Here is a 15,041-nt window from a genome sequence, read left to right on the forward strand (position 1 = left end):
ACAAATACAAAAAGAAAAAGAAAAAAAAAAGAGTTCCCTGTTTCATTAAAAAAAATTCTCTCTGCAGTACGCATTTCCTTTACACTGCCATAATTTTCTTTGTGTATAATAGTTTTTTGTTCAATAAATCTTGTTAAATAATACTTAAGGTGTGAGATAATTCTTAATATGTGAGTGTGTTTAGTTGCATTAAATCTGGATTTTAGGTAAGTAATCTAGACTTAATACAAAAATTGGAAAGGTAAAGATGTAAACAAACCTCAGAAAGATATGACCTATCTCTGCAAAATTCAGTAATCCACACAAACTTTGATCCTGAGATATGCAGATTATAAGAATTCTACTCAACAATAATAGCTTTTATTGTTAGAAAAATTTGTCAGTTTTTGTATTTTGCATAGTGATACTTTTCACCAAAAGTTGCTTTTAATTTACATGCACTTGCACGTTTTTTGCAGTGCACGATGAAGCTCTCTTTCCTAAAAAGATTCTCCCCCCCCTCGTGCCCATATAACATTAATATTTTCTGATTTAAAAATATAGCAGAATGTTCGTTTCTTTTTTAATTTTTTCAATGCTTGAATTCTTTTAACTAAATCAATTAAAAGCAACCAAACTCTGAATTTCCTGACATCACTTATCTTTGCTGTATAACGTTTTTTTTTTTTTTTTTCCTTTTGTATCAGGATTTAAAAACCATTATATGTAAGATTAGAACCATAATACATAAGATTATATGTAAGATTAGAAAACATATGAATGCAGCTAAGAAATGAGGGCATACCTTTAGAATCATAAATCCGCAAAGGTGTCTGTTCTTTAGTTGGAATATACACAACAAAGTTGAGATTGGGATCCACTGAAATATCTGAACCTGCAGTCAAAAGGAAAATGTTCTTACTAGAAATGTGATATTTAATCAATGAAGGTCAATAACTAAATAACAGTTTTTACATGAAGAATTAATAACACACAAAGTGCTTGATATATATATTTTTCTAACCATTACTCTCATTAGTAATTCATATTTTTAACTCATACACATAATTCAATTGATATAAACATTACAAGTGGATTCAAATCAATATGCAGTTAATTGACAGCATCTGAACAAACATATACACTGAAGTGACAAAAGTCATGGGATACCTATTAATATTTTGTCGGTCCTCCCTTTGCCCGGCGAAGTGCAGCAACTCAACATGGCATGGACACAACAAGTCATTGGAAGTCCCCTGCAGGAATATTGAGCCATGCTGCCTCTATAGACGTCCATAATTGTGAAAGTGTTGACAGTGCAGGGTTTTGGGCACGAACTGACCTCTAGATGATGTCCCATAAATGTTCGATGGGATTCATGTCAGGCGATCTATGTGGCCAGATCATTCGCTGGAATTGTCCAGAATGTTCTTCTAACCAATCGCGAACAATTGTGGCCCGGTGACATGGCACATTGTCATCCATAAAAATCCCATCGTTGTTTGAGTACGTGAAGTCCATGAATGGCTGTAAGTGATCTCCAAATAGCTGAAGGTATCCATTTCCAGTCAATGATCGGTTCAGTTGCACCCGAGGACCAAGTCCATGCCATCTAAAAACAGCCCAGACCATTATGGAACCACCACCAGCTTGAACAGTGCCTTGTTGACAACTTGGGTCCATGGCTTCGTGGTGTCTGCACCACATTCGAACCCTCCAATCGGCTCTTACCAACTGAAATCGTGACTCATCTGACCAAGCCACGGTTTTCCATTCATTTAGGGACCATCTGATATGCTCACGAGCCCACGAGAGTTGCTGAAGGCGATGTCGTGCTGTCAGTAAAGGCACTCGAGTCAGTCTTCTGCTGGCATAGCCCAAGGAAGACAAATTTCGCCGCACTGTCCTATCGGACACGTCCCTCATACGTCCCACATTGATTTCTGCGGTTATTTGACACAGTGTTGCTTGTCTGTGAACACTGACAACTCTACACAGACGTCGCTGATCTCGGTCGTTAAGTGCAGGTGGTCGGCCACTGCGCTGTCCATGGTGGGATGTTATGCCTAAGATTAGATACTCTCGGCACACACTTGACACTGTGAATCTCAGAATGTTGAATTCCCTAACGATATCCGAAATGGAATGACCCAGGCGTCTAGCTCCAACTACCATTCCGCATTCAAAGTCTGTTAATTCTCGTTGTGCGGCCATAATGATGTCAAAGCCTCTTCACATGAATAACTTGAACACAAATGAAAGCTCTGCCAAAGCACTTCGCATTTATACATTTTCTACGTGATACTACTGCCATCTGTATATTTGCATATTGCTGTCCCATGACTTTTGTCACTTCAGTATATTTATAGATGAGCTGTCTTCAAACTATGTGGAATCATAGGATTTCATGAAATTCATATAGGGGTTTTAAAGGTTAAAATCAAAATTCAAAACTTTTTTACTACCATATGAACCATACAATTAAGTGTCTCAAAAAATTAATTAAATACATTTTGTTTTCACAGATATTGTTATCTAAAAAAAGTATGAAAGAAGTGCATTTTTATACTATAGGGAACTTTTTTTTTTTTTAATGTTCCCACATTGATATGTTTTTAATGCTTTCTTAACATTTACTTTTCTAAAAATAGCTTCTACAAATCAATAAATAAATCAAAATAAAAATAAAAAGTACAGTTTCACAGCTCAGTATCTGAGTCTACAAAATAGTTTTAAGCGTTTCTGAGAAAACCTTGACATAGATTTTAAAATATATTAAACAAATTTTTACTCACAACCAGAAACTGGGTGTATTATTTTGGAACCATCAATGAATCAGAAGAATGGTAAGAGCCTATCAATAGTTGAGTGGCTAAGATCACCGAACATTGGTAGTTTGAGCCAGATTAAAATCCAGGGAAACACACTGGTTGCATGGAAGTTTTCATGGTTTTGCCAACATATAATGTGAATATAAGTGTTTCTCTCAGAAGGTCCTCCACAAAGGCATCACACTACTTAAGCAAATAGTCCTCATGTGCTTTGCCATAATCAAAAATAATTCTGTCTAAAATGTAAATAACCTAGCAACTTACTCTCAAAATACAATAATATACAAATTTAGATCACAGCCTAAGCTGGTTATATGAATAAATATTAGACAATGTGTGTTATCACAAGTCAATAACAATTGATTCTAGAAAACTGCTCATTTTAATTACATATTTATATGCTTTGATTATTTTACATTTTATATTATTATAAACATAAATTATAAAGGCTATTTGTTATTTATAATACTGAAAGAAATTACCAAATCATATTGAGCTATTAAGAATAATCATACCTGTTTGCAAATCAATGGTAAAAATAACTGACATAGGCAAAAGAAAAAGTTGTCTAAATTCCCAGCCATTAACAAGGACTGAGCAAATGCAGGCCATGCTAGCCTCTCTCTAGGTGAATATCATCAGTCAAATTTATGAGCTGGGATTAAACTACGAATTGTCACTAGCCAGAACAGATCTTGAAAGCAGTTCAACCATTGAATTCCAAGGGTGTGAGCGAGGGTGTGGGTGAGGGTCCATCGCGAGACCAAGGGTGTGAAGGATTAGAGAATTCTGATGATAAAAAATTGTGCATCTCTTGAGTATTTTTATGCTTTACCCTTCATAATTTTTGCATTCAATTTGGATTATTTGCACATAAATAACTAACCAAAATAACATTCACACTTTAAGAATTATTTAATCAATACTGAATACAAAGCTCATATATTTTTAAATACAAATATATGCAAAAAGAAATCATTTCAGTACAAGAAAAAAATGTAATATAAAGATAGAGGATAAATGATTTGGAAATATTTTGAGGAAAAAAGGAATTGTTTTATAAAAATAAATCAAAGTGAAGAACTTTAGCAGTATTAAGACACAATAACACGCCGAATAAATACTAATTCAGAAGTCAAACAACAAAAATCAGCCTTATATTTACAAAATTTTGACAGGACTAGTTTCGATGGTTTTACCGAACCATCGAAACTAGTCCTGTGAAAATTTTTTAAATATAATGCTGATTTTTGTTGTTTGACTTCTGATTTAGCAGTATTACTTGTCCCTAAACTGAGACTTTGCACAACTTCTGATATTGTATGGCAGAATAATGTTCCACATACATGCAATTATACAAGTATTAGTAATACTTACTAGCAATCAATACTATCAAGTCTTAGAATTAAATTCTGCATTTATTAAGGGAAATGTTTTCTGTCCTTTACTCCTCCTTTCTTTTCAGTGTTTTCCATTTTAAATCCCTTAAAAAAAAAACTCTGCAAATGTTATTTTTAAAAGATTATTTTTGTGTGCCACTGATGCAGACAAGCTAGCTCATTGTGCTGAGCATAATAATCATCTTTGAGGCATTTTTATGTTGAAATTCAGTGTGAAGCAACAGATCCTTTACAAGTTAACCACATAAATACAAAATTAAAAAAAAAAAAAAAAAAAGCAGAATATGCATTTAAAAGCAGGGTCTTCTCTAAAACAAAATATTCATAGAGGTTTATAATTTGTGCTTGCTCTCAAGGAAAAAGAAAAAAAAAGATAACTGACACACGTACAAAAAATTTTAATTAATACTGTTCAATCAAATTAGTTTATACCTATAGTATATTTTTCTTAAAAATTTATTTCCATGTTGCTGTTAAATCTATTTTATTGAATTTTCCAAAAATTTAAATGCTGCTTGTTTACATCTAAGATTGAATGCAGATTACAAACCTTTGTAGTTCAACTGGTTACAGATAATCAGAATTTTACTGTTTATTCAAATAAACTAAAGGTAGAAGAATCCCAAATTTTCTCACATCTGAAATGCTTTTGGATCTCTTGAAACTTTTAAACAGGGTTCATAGAAACATTTTAGTTAAAAAAATAAGCACCTATAAGCACTTTTCAAGCACATTTTAAGGAAAAAATAAGCACCTGTCTAATTACATTATACACAAATGCATAACCTTAAAAGAAAAATTACACTTGTAATTTAAAATATGAGCAATGCAATATTTATTAAGAGAATAAAAGCATTACCTCAACAATGGAAAACAATTAACTTTTTTTTTTTTTAATTAACAAAATTAGTTTACAATGAGAGAAAAAAAAACTATGCAGAACTAAACTAGATTACAAAATTTAATGATGATATTTCAGTTGAAAATATAGAAAATAAATAATAATAAGCCATATTAACTGTATTCGTTTGGCACCTAATAATAAATACAATTTATTTTTCCACTCATATTAATATTTAAATAATTTAACTTAAATTAAAATTCTGAATATTTTCTAAATTTTCATTGCATACCAGTTTTCCCTTAACATATATCCCAAGCAAAGTAATTTAAGTAAAAAAGAGGCACATTTCTGAAATCAGAAGACGGGAAATTGCTTCATTCAGTCATCCTTTAACAGTAAAAGCTTAACTAACCCGCATACTCGGAAATTCCCTAATATTCCGGATAGTAACTGGAAAAAGAGGAGTGGGGGAGATTGTACCTGTTCTTTAGATTTAAATTTACGCTAAATAAATGATTTTGACATTTCGATATGTGCATCATATAAAAACCAACGGAACTGAGAAATATTCTGCTTAGAAAGCACAGTAAAACTCTTTTAAGTGTTCATAAACAAATCTCAGACTGAACATCAAAATTAATTATCAATGCAAAATACCGCAAACGTTATTGCGCAATACGTGCGGCGTAATTCTTCCATATGTGATATTACGCAATCGGAATCAACACCTGCCGGTATTTGGAGAATAAAGAACTAAATGAAGAAAAAGAAAGACACTTACTACTCTGGGGTGTTTCTGATTCTAATTTTCAACAGATTGTATTAAATTTCGGGAATAGAATCAATCTTCGCTTGGGTTGGGTAGACCGCAAAAATTTTAGTCCTATTCAATCCAGATTGGACAGTGACAACAAAAAGTCCGCTGCTTCAATATTAGAGATATTGCGGAGAAACTCCCAACCTCTGTACTGTATAATGTACTGGCAAAGAAAATGAAATTATTTTGACTATTCAATTACTTTCCTTTTATTTAAGCCATTCCGAATATTATTCCTTAGAAAGCTAATCTGTGTAAAAACATACCCGTTTTTGGAAGTTTATCTATACTTCAGCAGTTACTGCAACTATATTATTATAAATATTCATACATATGCTCATAATATAAGCATAACGATCATAATAAACACGAATATGAACTGACCATGCGGAACGAGAATGCAAATTATTAAAATCTTGATAGAAATTCAAACGTGTGTAGTATTTGGGTGGGAGGAAAAGAACACCGAATGTACCAGAATTTTCTACTGTTTTCACAATTCTTTGACCAATAGAACGACGTTCACCCGTCTGAACTCTCGTGCGCACCATAGGTTACGTTAATGCAGAGGAAGGGGGGGAAAGCAATTTCCAGGAGTATGATTCACTATCTGACGTTGCGTATAAGGAAGAAAAGTTGTTTATTTAGTTTCGGCTTTGGTACCGGGAAAAAATTCGCGTTCATTAAAAACAAAGGATTAAAAAAAAGCACTAAAAGCAAAAAATAAGCACTAAGAACAAAAAAATAAGGGCTTTAAAGAAAAAGAAGGCACCTATAAGGGCCTTTATATTTTATTTTCAAATATAAGGACTTATAAGCACTTGTAAGGACCGCTACGAACCCTGTTAAATCTTAAATCCTTAAAATAAGATTAAGAAAAGAAAGCAAAAGAAGGAAAATTACTAATTGTAATAGCTTTTAACTGAAGCAAAATCTAATATCTCTATTTTAAAAACTAAAAAGAAGAAAAAGGGAGTGGGAATGATAAGAATAATTTTTTAATATACATATACACATATTTAATACACAAAGGAGGGAAAAAAATGAAATTCAGTAAAAGAAATAATTAAAACTCTTGAATCCTGAAGATTATTTTATCAGTCTAATGTGACAAAATATATTTTGAATAATAGTTCAGAAATTTTTTCAAGAATTTTTTAATCCAAGGAAATGTAGAGGGTTATTTAGAGAGTTAACATAAATAAACATTCAATTCTCTTCAGAAGATTAAGACTAGTATATTCATGGCTACCATGGGGGGTGGGGAATATAATTAATATTAAGTGATCCAGGTCAACTGAAATGCAGTCCAAGACAAATGTAAAAAAGAAAGGAAAGAAAAAAGGGAAATATATATATTTAATCAAAGAGAGAAACCATACCAAGCCTTGCTTCAACTGGGTTTATAAGCGAAGGAAGGTGTTCCAAGTTAAGAACAAATTCCCCCCTTTCATCACTAGACATCTGGGTAGGTATAGGTAAAGAAGTCATGTACAAGATCTAAAAGGGGGGAAAATACACAGTTAAAAAAGTAATACCAGATATGTTATTCAAAAATCTAAGCCATTGTTTGGTGTAAATGAGAAAAAATTGTGAAATACATACTTAAGATTTACTGGCCTTCTTGATGCATTTTTAAAAGATTAATGAGCAATAAAACCATTAAGTAAATATTTTACAGTAATGTTGAGATATTTGTAATCGCATTCTTATTGGTTAAAAAGAATTATAGCTTTCTGTCATGTCCGATGCATTAGCTTTCTGTCAGGTCCGATATATTTTGAAACTTAATCCCATTCTATTTGTTTATATTTTCTTTATGTTATTTTTGATTGATTATTTTATGTGTCTTGTTTATGATTCGCTAAACCATAATCTGCTGTAAAGTTACATATATAACCTCTGTAAACTTTTTCTCTCTCTGTGTGTATCTCTGTAATAAATGTTGTTTTTCGTACCACGGCATTTTAAATGTTCAACAGCAGAGCGTGGTTCATCAAAAGTTAGAATGCGCTGATATTTTTTTTCATTGAACCTTCTATGCCAGTGTCATAATTTATCATTCGCGTGATTTTGATTTGGTTTTTCGTGAATGATGGCTTTTTCAACTGGAAGTGAAAAACAAAGTTTTTGGTGTTGCCAAATTTGATTGCGCTAAGAATTTTACTGTTTGGTGTCAAAGGGTTCAAGCAGTATTTACTACAAAGGAATTGGATACATTTTTAGGAACAGTAGCAAGTGCGGACAGAACTGCAGATGTTTTGAAATCAAAAAAGGCTAATGCCTTAATTCTTGTGCTTTTAAATGATAATATTCTTGCTTCTCTTTAAAGTGAAGACACAGCACATAAAATATGGAAGAAACTGCAATCTACATATAGTGCTGAAGGAGCAGTGAGTCAAATTTTACTCGTAAATGTTTAGCTACCATAAGAAAATCTAAAGATGTGTGAATGAGATAACATAATGAACTTGGTTAGTAATCTACGCGTCTCTGGATCTGAAGTATGAGTGACTCTGATGTTATTATTTGCATTTTAATGTCATTGCCAAAGAAATATGAAAATGTTAAGGCATGACTAGAAAATCAGCCAAGTGATAATTTGAGTTTGGATTTTGTTACAAACAGATTTATTGATTCTGAATCGCTTGTTTTCGATTACAAAAATGAAGATAAGTATTCTAAACCAAATATGGACAACTCTGTTTTTATTAGCGCTCATAAAGAACTGTTTTCTACTTATTGTAAACATAAAGGACATTCCGCTAAATTCTGTAGAAAAAAGAACTGCGTCTGTCATAGTTGTGGGAAAACTGGTCATTTCAAAAGTGAATGTTTTGATAATTCTAAAAAGCAGGCAAATTCAAATAGTAATAAGTATGAATCACCTGCAATATCTTTTATGGCTGGAAATCTTGTGCATGATCAATTTATTATTGATTCTGGTGCAACTTCTCACATGTCTTTTCACAAAGAACGGTTTACCTCAATTAAGCCTAAGACTGGAACTGTTAAATGTACATCTAAATCAGCGGTTTTAGAAGTGCGGCAAACATAAGAATTAAAAGGACAATTAATTTCTGTCAAAAATATTGAAGCAGCAGGTTTGAGCATAATTTTTAAAAATGAAATAGTTTACATTGAAAACAAAAACAAATGTTTTAGATTTTGATATTTGGAGAAATGAAGACAATATTTTAGTGATTTTTCACCAAATCTACTTACAGCTTTAGCAGTAAAGAATAATGATTTATGGCACAGATTAGAACACTGTTGTGATCAATAATTTAAACTAATGAATCTTCCTGCAAAAGAATCTTTTTGTGAAGAATGCATACATGCCAAACAAAGTGCACTACCTATAGGAAAGGGTCCTCGCATAAAAGAATCCAAACCATTTATAACTATACATACTGATATATGTGGTCCAATAGAACCTCAAACACTCCATGGGGAAAAGTATTTCATGACTATAATTGATGACTACTCACGATTTATGGAAATAAGACTGCTGTTCAAAAGAAAAAAGTTACATTGTTGATGAATTTAAACTATTCTTTAAATTGAATCCAACTGTCACAAAACTGCGCTATGACAATGCCAAAGAATATGTCAATGGAGAACTTTATGAAGTTGCTAAAAGAGCAGGTGTAAAAATACATCCTGCACCTCCCTATACACCTTTTCTAAAAGGTGTTGCTGAAAGAGCAAATAGAATTGTACTGGAAAAAGTTAGAGCAATGATACTGGAGGCAAATTCACCAAAAATTCCTTTGCGTTAAAGCAGTACTTATGGCTGATTATATAAATAATCGACTCCCAAATAGTTTAGTTGACAATCGTGTTCCTTATTTTCTGAAGTATGGTGAAAATCTTGATTTGACAAACATGCGTGTATTTGGCTGTGATGCTTATACTCTTGTGCCACCATCCCAAAGAAAGAAACTAGATAAAAAATCTGTCAGAATGATATTTGTAGATTATTCTACAATGGGATATCGTTTAATGATACCGGAAACAAGACGCATCACTGTTTCCAGAAACCTTAAATTTAATGAAGAAAAGAAGAAAGTAGAAAATCAAAAACGCATTCCCGATAGTTCTGATTTCAGCGAAAATGAAAATAATGGCATTAAAAATGAAGACAAATCAATTTCAAACACTGATAACAGTGAATTGAAATCTACAAGAGAAAAGACACAACCAGTTAAGTATCCTAATCCTGAGACTTATCAAGTGATGTTTGCACAACAAGGCACTCTGACATTTGAAGATATTGTAAATCTACCAAAATGGAAACAAGAAGTACGGAAAAGAGCTATGGACGAGAAAATGAAATCTATGGAAGATAACGACGTCTGAGATCTACAGAATTTACTCCTTGATAAAAGAGCCGTTTCCTGTAAATGGGTTCTATGCAAAAGACGAGATGAAACTTATAAACCCAGGCTTGTTGCTTGTGGCTTCATGCAAAAAGGCATAGAATATAAAGACACATTTTCACCAGTAATTAGTATGTGCTCTTTACGTTTAATCCTGGTAATTATCAATAATGAAGGTTTACAAATATTTACTTTAGATGTCAAGACAGTTTTCTTGAATGGTGAGTTTGAAACCATCTTCATGGACCAGCCCAAATGATATGATGATATGAGTGGTAAGAAATGTAAACTTAAAAAGAGTTTATATGGTTTTAAACAGTCTCCTCTACAATGGTATCAGAAATTTCTTAATTTTGTTATTAAATTAGATTTTAAGCAATTGGACTCTGAACCATGTATTTTCATCAGAAATCTAAATTGTAAGAAAGTAATTATGGCTCTTTATGTGGATGACTTATTAATTGCAGGTTTGGATGTAAAAGAAACAAATATTATAATATCATTGTTATCTAAAGAATTTCAAATGTCAAAATCTGAAAGTGTCTCAGAATTTTTAGGCATTAGATTGAAGTTCGAGTCCGGTTGTTTATATTTAGATCAGAAATCATAAATTGAAAAATTACTCGATAAAATGTCCGATTGTAAAACTGCCCAAACTCCCATTGAACCAAAATCTACAGCAGCTGATTTTCAGAAAGGAAATGCATATCATGGCCCATACAAAGAATTAATTGGATCTTCACTTTACTTAGCATATACTACAAAGCCAGATATTTTATTTGCAGTAAATTGCTTAAGCCAACTGCAGTAGTATTCTACTGATGTTGCCTGGTGTGCTCTAAAGAGAATTCTTAGGTACTTGAAAAACACCTTAAATTTAAAATTGATATACAAAAAGGATTTTGATATACAAAAGGTTGATTTGGAAAGGGCAAACTTAAGTTTGTATGAAGATGCAGATTGGGGGAGGGAGATACTCAAGATAGGAAATCAGTTACTGGTTACTTTATAATGTTTTCAAACTGTCCTATTATGTGGTGCTGTAATAAGTAAAAGTGTATTGTACTGTCATCAACAGAAACTGAAAGAATTGCTTTATGCAAAGGTATTCAAGATGTTTTATGGATAAAAAATGTAGTAAATGAAATTTCCAGTGTTAAAAATGTTTATATCCAGTCATGTATTAAAAGTATTGTTAATGAAAACATTTCAGGTAGGTTGAAACATAGATATAAAATTAAAGTTCACTTGTAAGACTGTTAAAGACAATAATATTAAAATTTAATATGTACAATCAAGTTTACAAATTGCAGATATGTTAACAAAGGCTCTGTCCAAAACAAAATTCTAGGAACTATTGTCATTGAGCTGTAATTTTTCTATCTTTTATATAATGTGCGATTAACTCTCTCACTGCATACTTTTTATCAAAATAGGTATTTTTAATACATATTTCAAATCTAAATATAGAGTTAAAATATAAAAAAAAAATTTTGTAAAAGATTTTTTTTTTTTTTCTTTTTCAATACAGAATTAGATTATAGAAAAAAGGTTTTCAGAATACTGAAATTGAAGAATAATGATATAAAAGGAAAATTTTGAAAATTAATATTGGTTAAATTAAGATTTATTTTATAAAATACAAAGGTAAAACATATATGCTAATGAAAATATTTGCATAATGTAATATTTTGCATATAAATTTTGCACTACTGTAGAATGTTTTCAATAGAAACTGAATTTTCAGATTTATCACTATCTTCAGAGGAATCCTAGAAATTCTCATCAGTTTTGCTATAACTTTCTTCAATATACTAGAAATCAGAGTCAGAACTACTATCAGTGTTGGAAATATTCTTAGGAATATAGGTTATATCACTTGCAAAATGCTTCCAGCCAGACATCTTTGCACTCTCAAAAGCGCGCGAAAAATGCTACATTACGTATTCTTCTATACTTCGCAGAAATATGGAGAACTAACACCATCTATTAGCCCACATCTAAATAAACAATTAAACATCACAGAAAAGCTGAAAGGAAACCTTGAACGGGGAAAGAGCGGGTTGCACAGTTAAATAGACGGCAAAAATTCATCCCTGCGGAAATCGTGGGTTGCACAAATTTTGCTACTTTTACATTGCCCGTGGAAATTGTGAGAGGATTAAGGGGGAGTGTTGAGATATTTGTAATCGCATTCTTATTAGTTAAAAGGAATTACAGCTTTTTGTTACGTCCGATGCATTAGCTTTCTGTCAGATCTGATGTATTCTGAAACTTAATCCCATTCTATTTGTTTATATTTTTTTATGCTATTTTTTATTGATTATTTTATGTGTCTTGTTTATGATTTGCTAAACTATGATCTGCTGTAAAGTTATAGATATATAACCTCTGTAAACTTTTTCTGTGTCAGGAATATCACCCGCCTGGAATACGGACCTTTCATCAAGGAAGGGCCTGAACAGGCTGCGGCCCTTCCTTGACGTGCTACCGCCCGAACAATTCGCATTTTGGAGTAACTTATCCACCACCAAACAATTTATTCAACTTGTGGAGTTTTGTGGCGATGCTCTGCACCATACGCAGAATATTGCCATTCTCATGCTGGACGTGACAAAAGTGTCTTTGACCGTGTCTGGCTTATTTACAAGCTGATAAACTTTAATATTGATAGCGAGATTGTCAAACTTATTGTCTCTTTCATTAACAATCGAAGTTTCGAGGTCTTCATTTAAAAAGATACTACTAATACATGAAAGATTAATGCTGGGGGGGGCCCAGGGGTCGTTTTAGGACCTATTTTGTATCTTCTATATGTTGCTGATTTTCCCTGGACACACCTGGACTGAAATAACTTCTTAGGCTGTTACGCAGACAACACAGCTTCAGCTGTGAGGTTTACTAACGCCAACCACGCAGTAAAGAAACTATAAGACATTATGCCAGAAATTGAAAGTTGGTGTACGAAGTGGAGAATTTCAATCAATGCCCAAAAATCCCAATTGCTCATAGTTAGAAGGAAACACACTCAGACTCAGATCAAGAGAAAATTCTACTTGTTCAACGAAGTGGTCCCACAAGTGTCAAATGCAAAATACCTTGGGGTTACACTTAATGAGAAACTGACCTAGAAAAACCATATCACAAACATCAGAAAAAAGGCCTTCACAGTAATAAATAGCTTAAAGCCCCTGCTGAACAAATATTCTAGATTAGACCTATGCAGAAAACTGCTTGGTTACATCATGAACATAAGGCTGATTTTAACTTATACATCACCCACCAGGAATACGGCCAACTTTACATAAGGACCTGAAGTTAAGTACCATAGAAGACCATCTTCATAAGCTGAATAGAAGTTTTTACCAGGCAATTAACTGTGCACATCTGTCAAATCTGAACATGTTCAATTATGCGATTTTGGAGGAGGACTGTAATATTAGACCGTTAGCGGTCCACCTTGCCAAAGATTCAAATTTTCCTACTTAGGATTACTGGTGCGTAGCTACATGTACATAGTGTATATATTGCATATAGACTTCCTGCGTGTAAAAAAGTTATTCTATTTTTCGTTCCCCCCTCCTATTTTTTGTATTCGCTTTCCTTTCTCACACAGAATTATGATGATATACTCACCACATTTTGTCTGTTCATGTTCGCTGGATTTTCGACCGTGCGATGTTCCGGTTCCCTTTTACCTATCTTCTTATTGCCAGTGGGTTTAATGTACTCACAGTCTAACATATGCTCCCATGTGGCAATAAATTGATTGATCTGGAGAAACTGGAATACCCAATCAGTCAGTCAGTCACCTTTTCTCTCATAACATGAGATTCTGAGTTACAAATTCGATTGCGACGCACGAGTCTCAGACTGCGCTTCTTGATTTTTGGTAAATATCATTTTTGCTTGTTCTAATAGATATGGCTAGTAATAGCGAACCACATGATAGGGGCAAAATACCTTGGCATGCTACTTTCAGCAATTATGATAGCGATAATGATTCTACTTATTTGATTGTTCAAGAAAATCGACTACATCCAAAGATATGCCTGTAATTGCTTCAGATGACCCGGCACTTCAATGTATAATTGCTACTCTAATTTCTACTAAGAAAAGTAAACCCCAGAGAAAAGAAAAGAAAACTGAAGGAAGTCGGTAGTCGATAATACTAAAATAGATGATAATACTAAGAAATTCAAACCCTCCCCTTCAAATTTTGCAGCAGTAGTAAACAAACACAGTTTTTTCTAATTTAACACAAACTATCTCGCAAGAATATTTTAATTCTCAGCTTCCGACTAACCCCAAAGATCTCACACTCAAATTAGAAAACGAAATCGCCGATAAATTAAACTCTATTGAGTCATTTACCTCCCCACCAGAGATAGGAATATTACAAGAAGAAATTCAACAAAATCAGTTAATTTTAGCAAGCATTCGGAACACTCCGGAGGTCGCAAATTCTAAAACAGATGATAAAACAATAAATCAGAATGATTGGTAAACTTCAAAGAAAACAGCGAAAAATACCAAGTCTACCGTACCACCGAAAAGTCTGCAAAATAACAGATTTGAAACTCTTAACGAAAATAACGAAGCTATGGAAGTTACAGATGAAACGCTAACGAATAAAACACAGAATAACCCAGAAAATAAAACGAAAATTCCCCCATTAGTCATTCCGGAAAACGATGTTGATCGGCCTGAAATAGACAAAATGCGCAGAGGAATATGTAAAAACGAATTTGAAGTTACAATCAAAGCCAGACAGATTTTCCTTTACAT

The 15,041-nt window shown here is 32.8% G+C and overlaps 1 protein-coding gene across 1 annotated transcript in view; it reads right to left on the reverse strand.

Annotated features, from left to right (window-relative positions):
* Window positions 1-15,041, reverse strand: part of PIG-S (phosphatidylinositol glycan anchor biosynthesis class S) — a 105,531-nt gene that overhangs the window by 28,881 nt on the left and 61,609 nt on the right. Inside the window, exons 8-9 of the mRNA XM_085810504.1 lie at window positions 7,254-7,371; window positions 785-874 (exon numbers count right to left, since the gene is read on the reverse strand). Coding sequence (XP_085666630.1) covers window positions 785-874; window positions 7,254-7,371 — 208 coding nt within the window. The remainder of the gene's footprint in view (window positions 1-784; window positions 875-7,253; window positions 7,372-15,041) is intronic.

Source organism: Stegodyphus dumicola, chromosome 2 (assembly GCF_044657685.1).
Source record: "Stegodyphus dumicola isolate Sdum_Otavi_A_Nest chromosome 2, ASM4465768v1".
Classification (NCBI taxonomy): Eukaryota; Metazoa; Arthropoda; class Arachnida; order Araneae; family Eresidae; genus Stegodyphus; species Stegodyphus dumicola.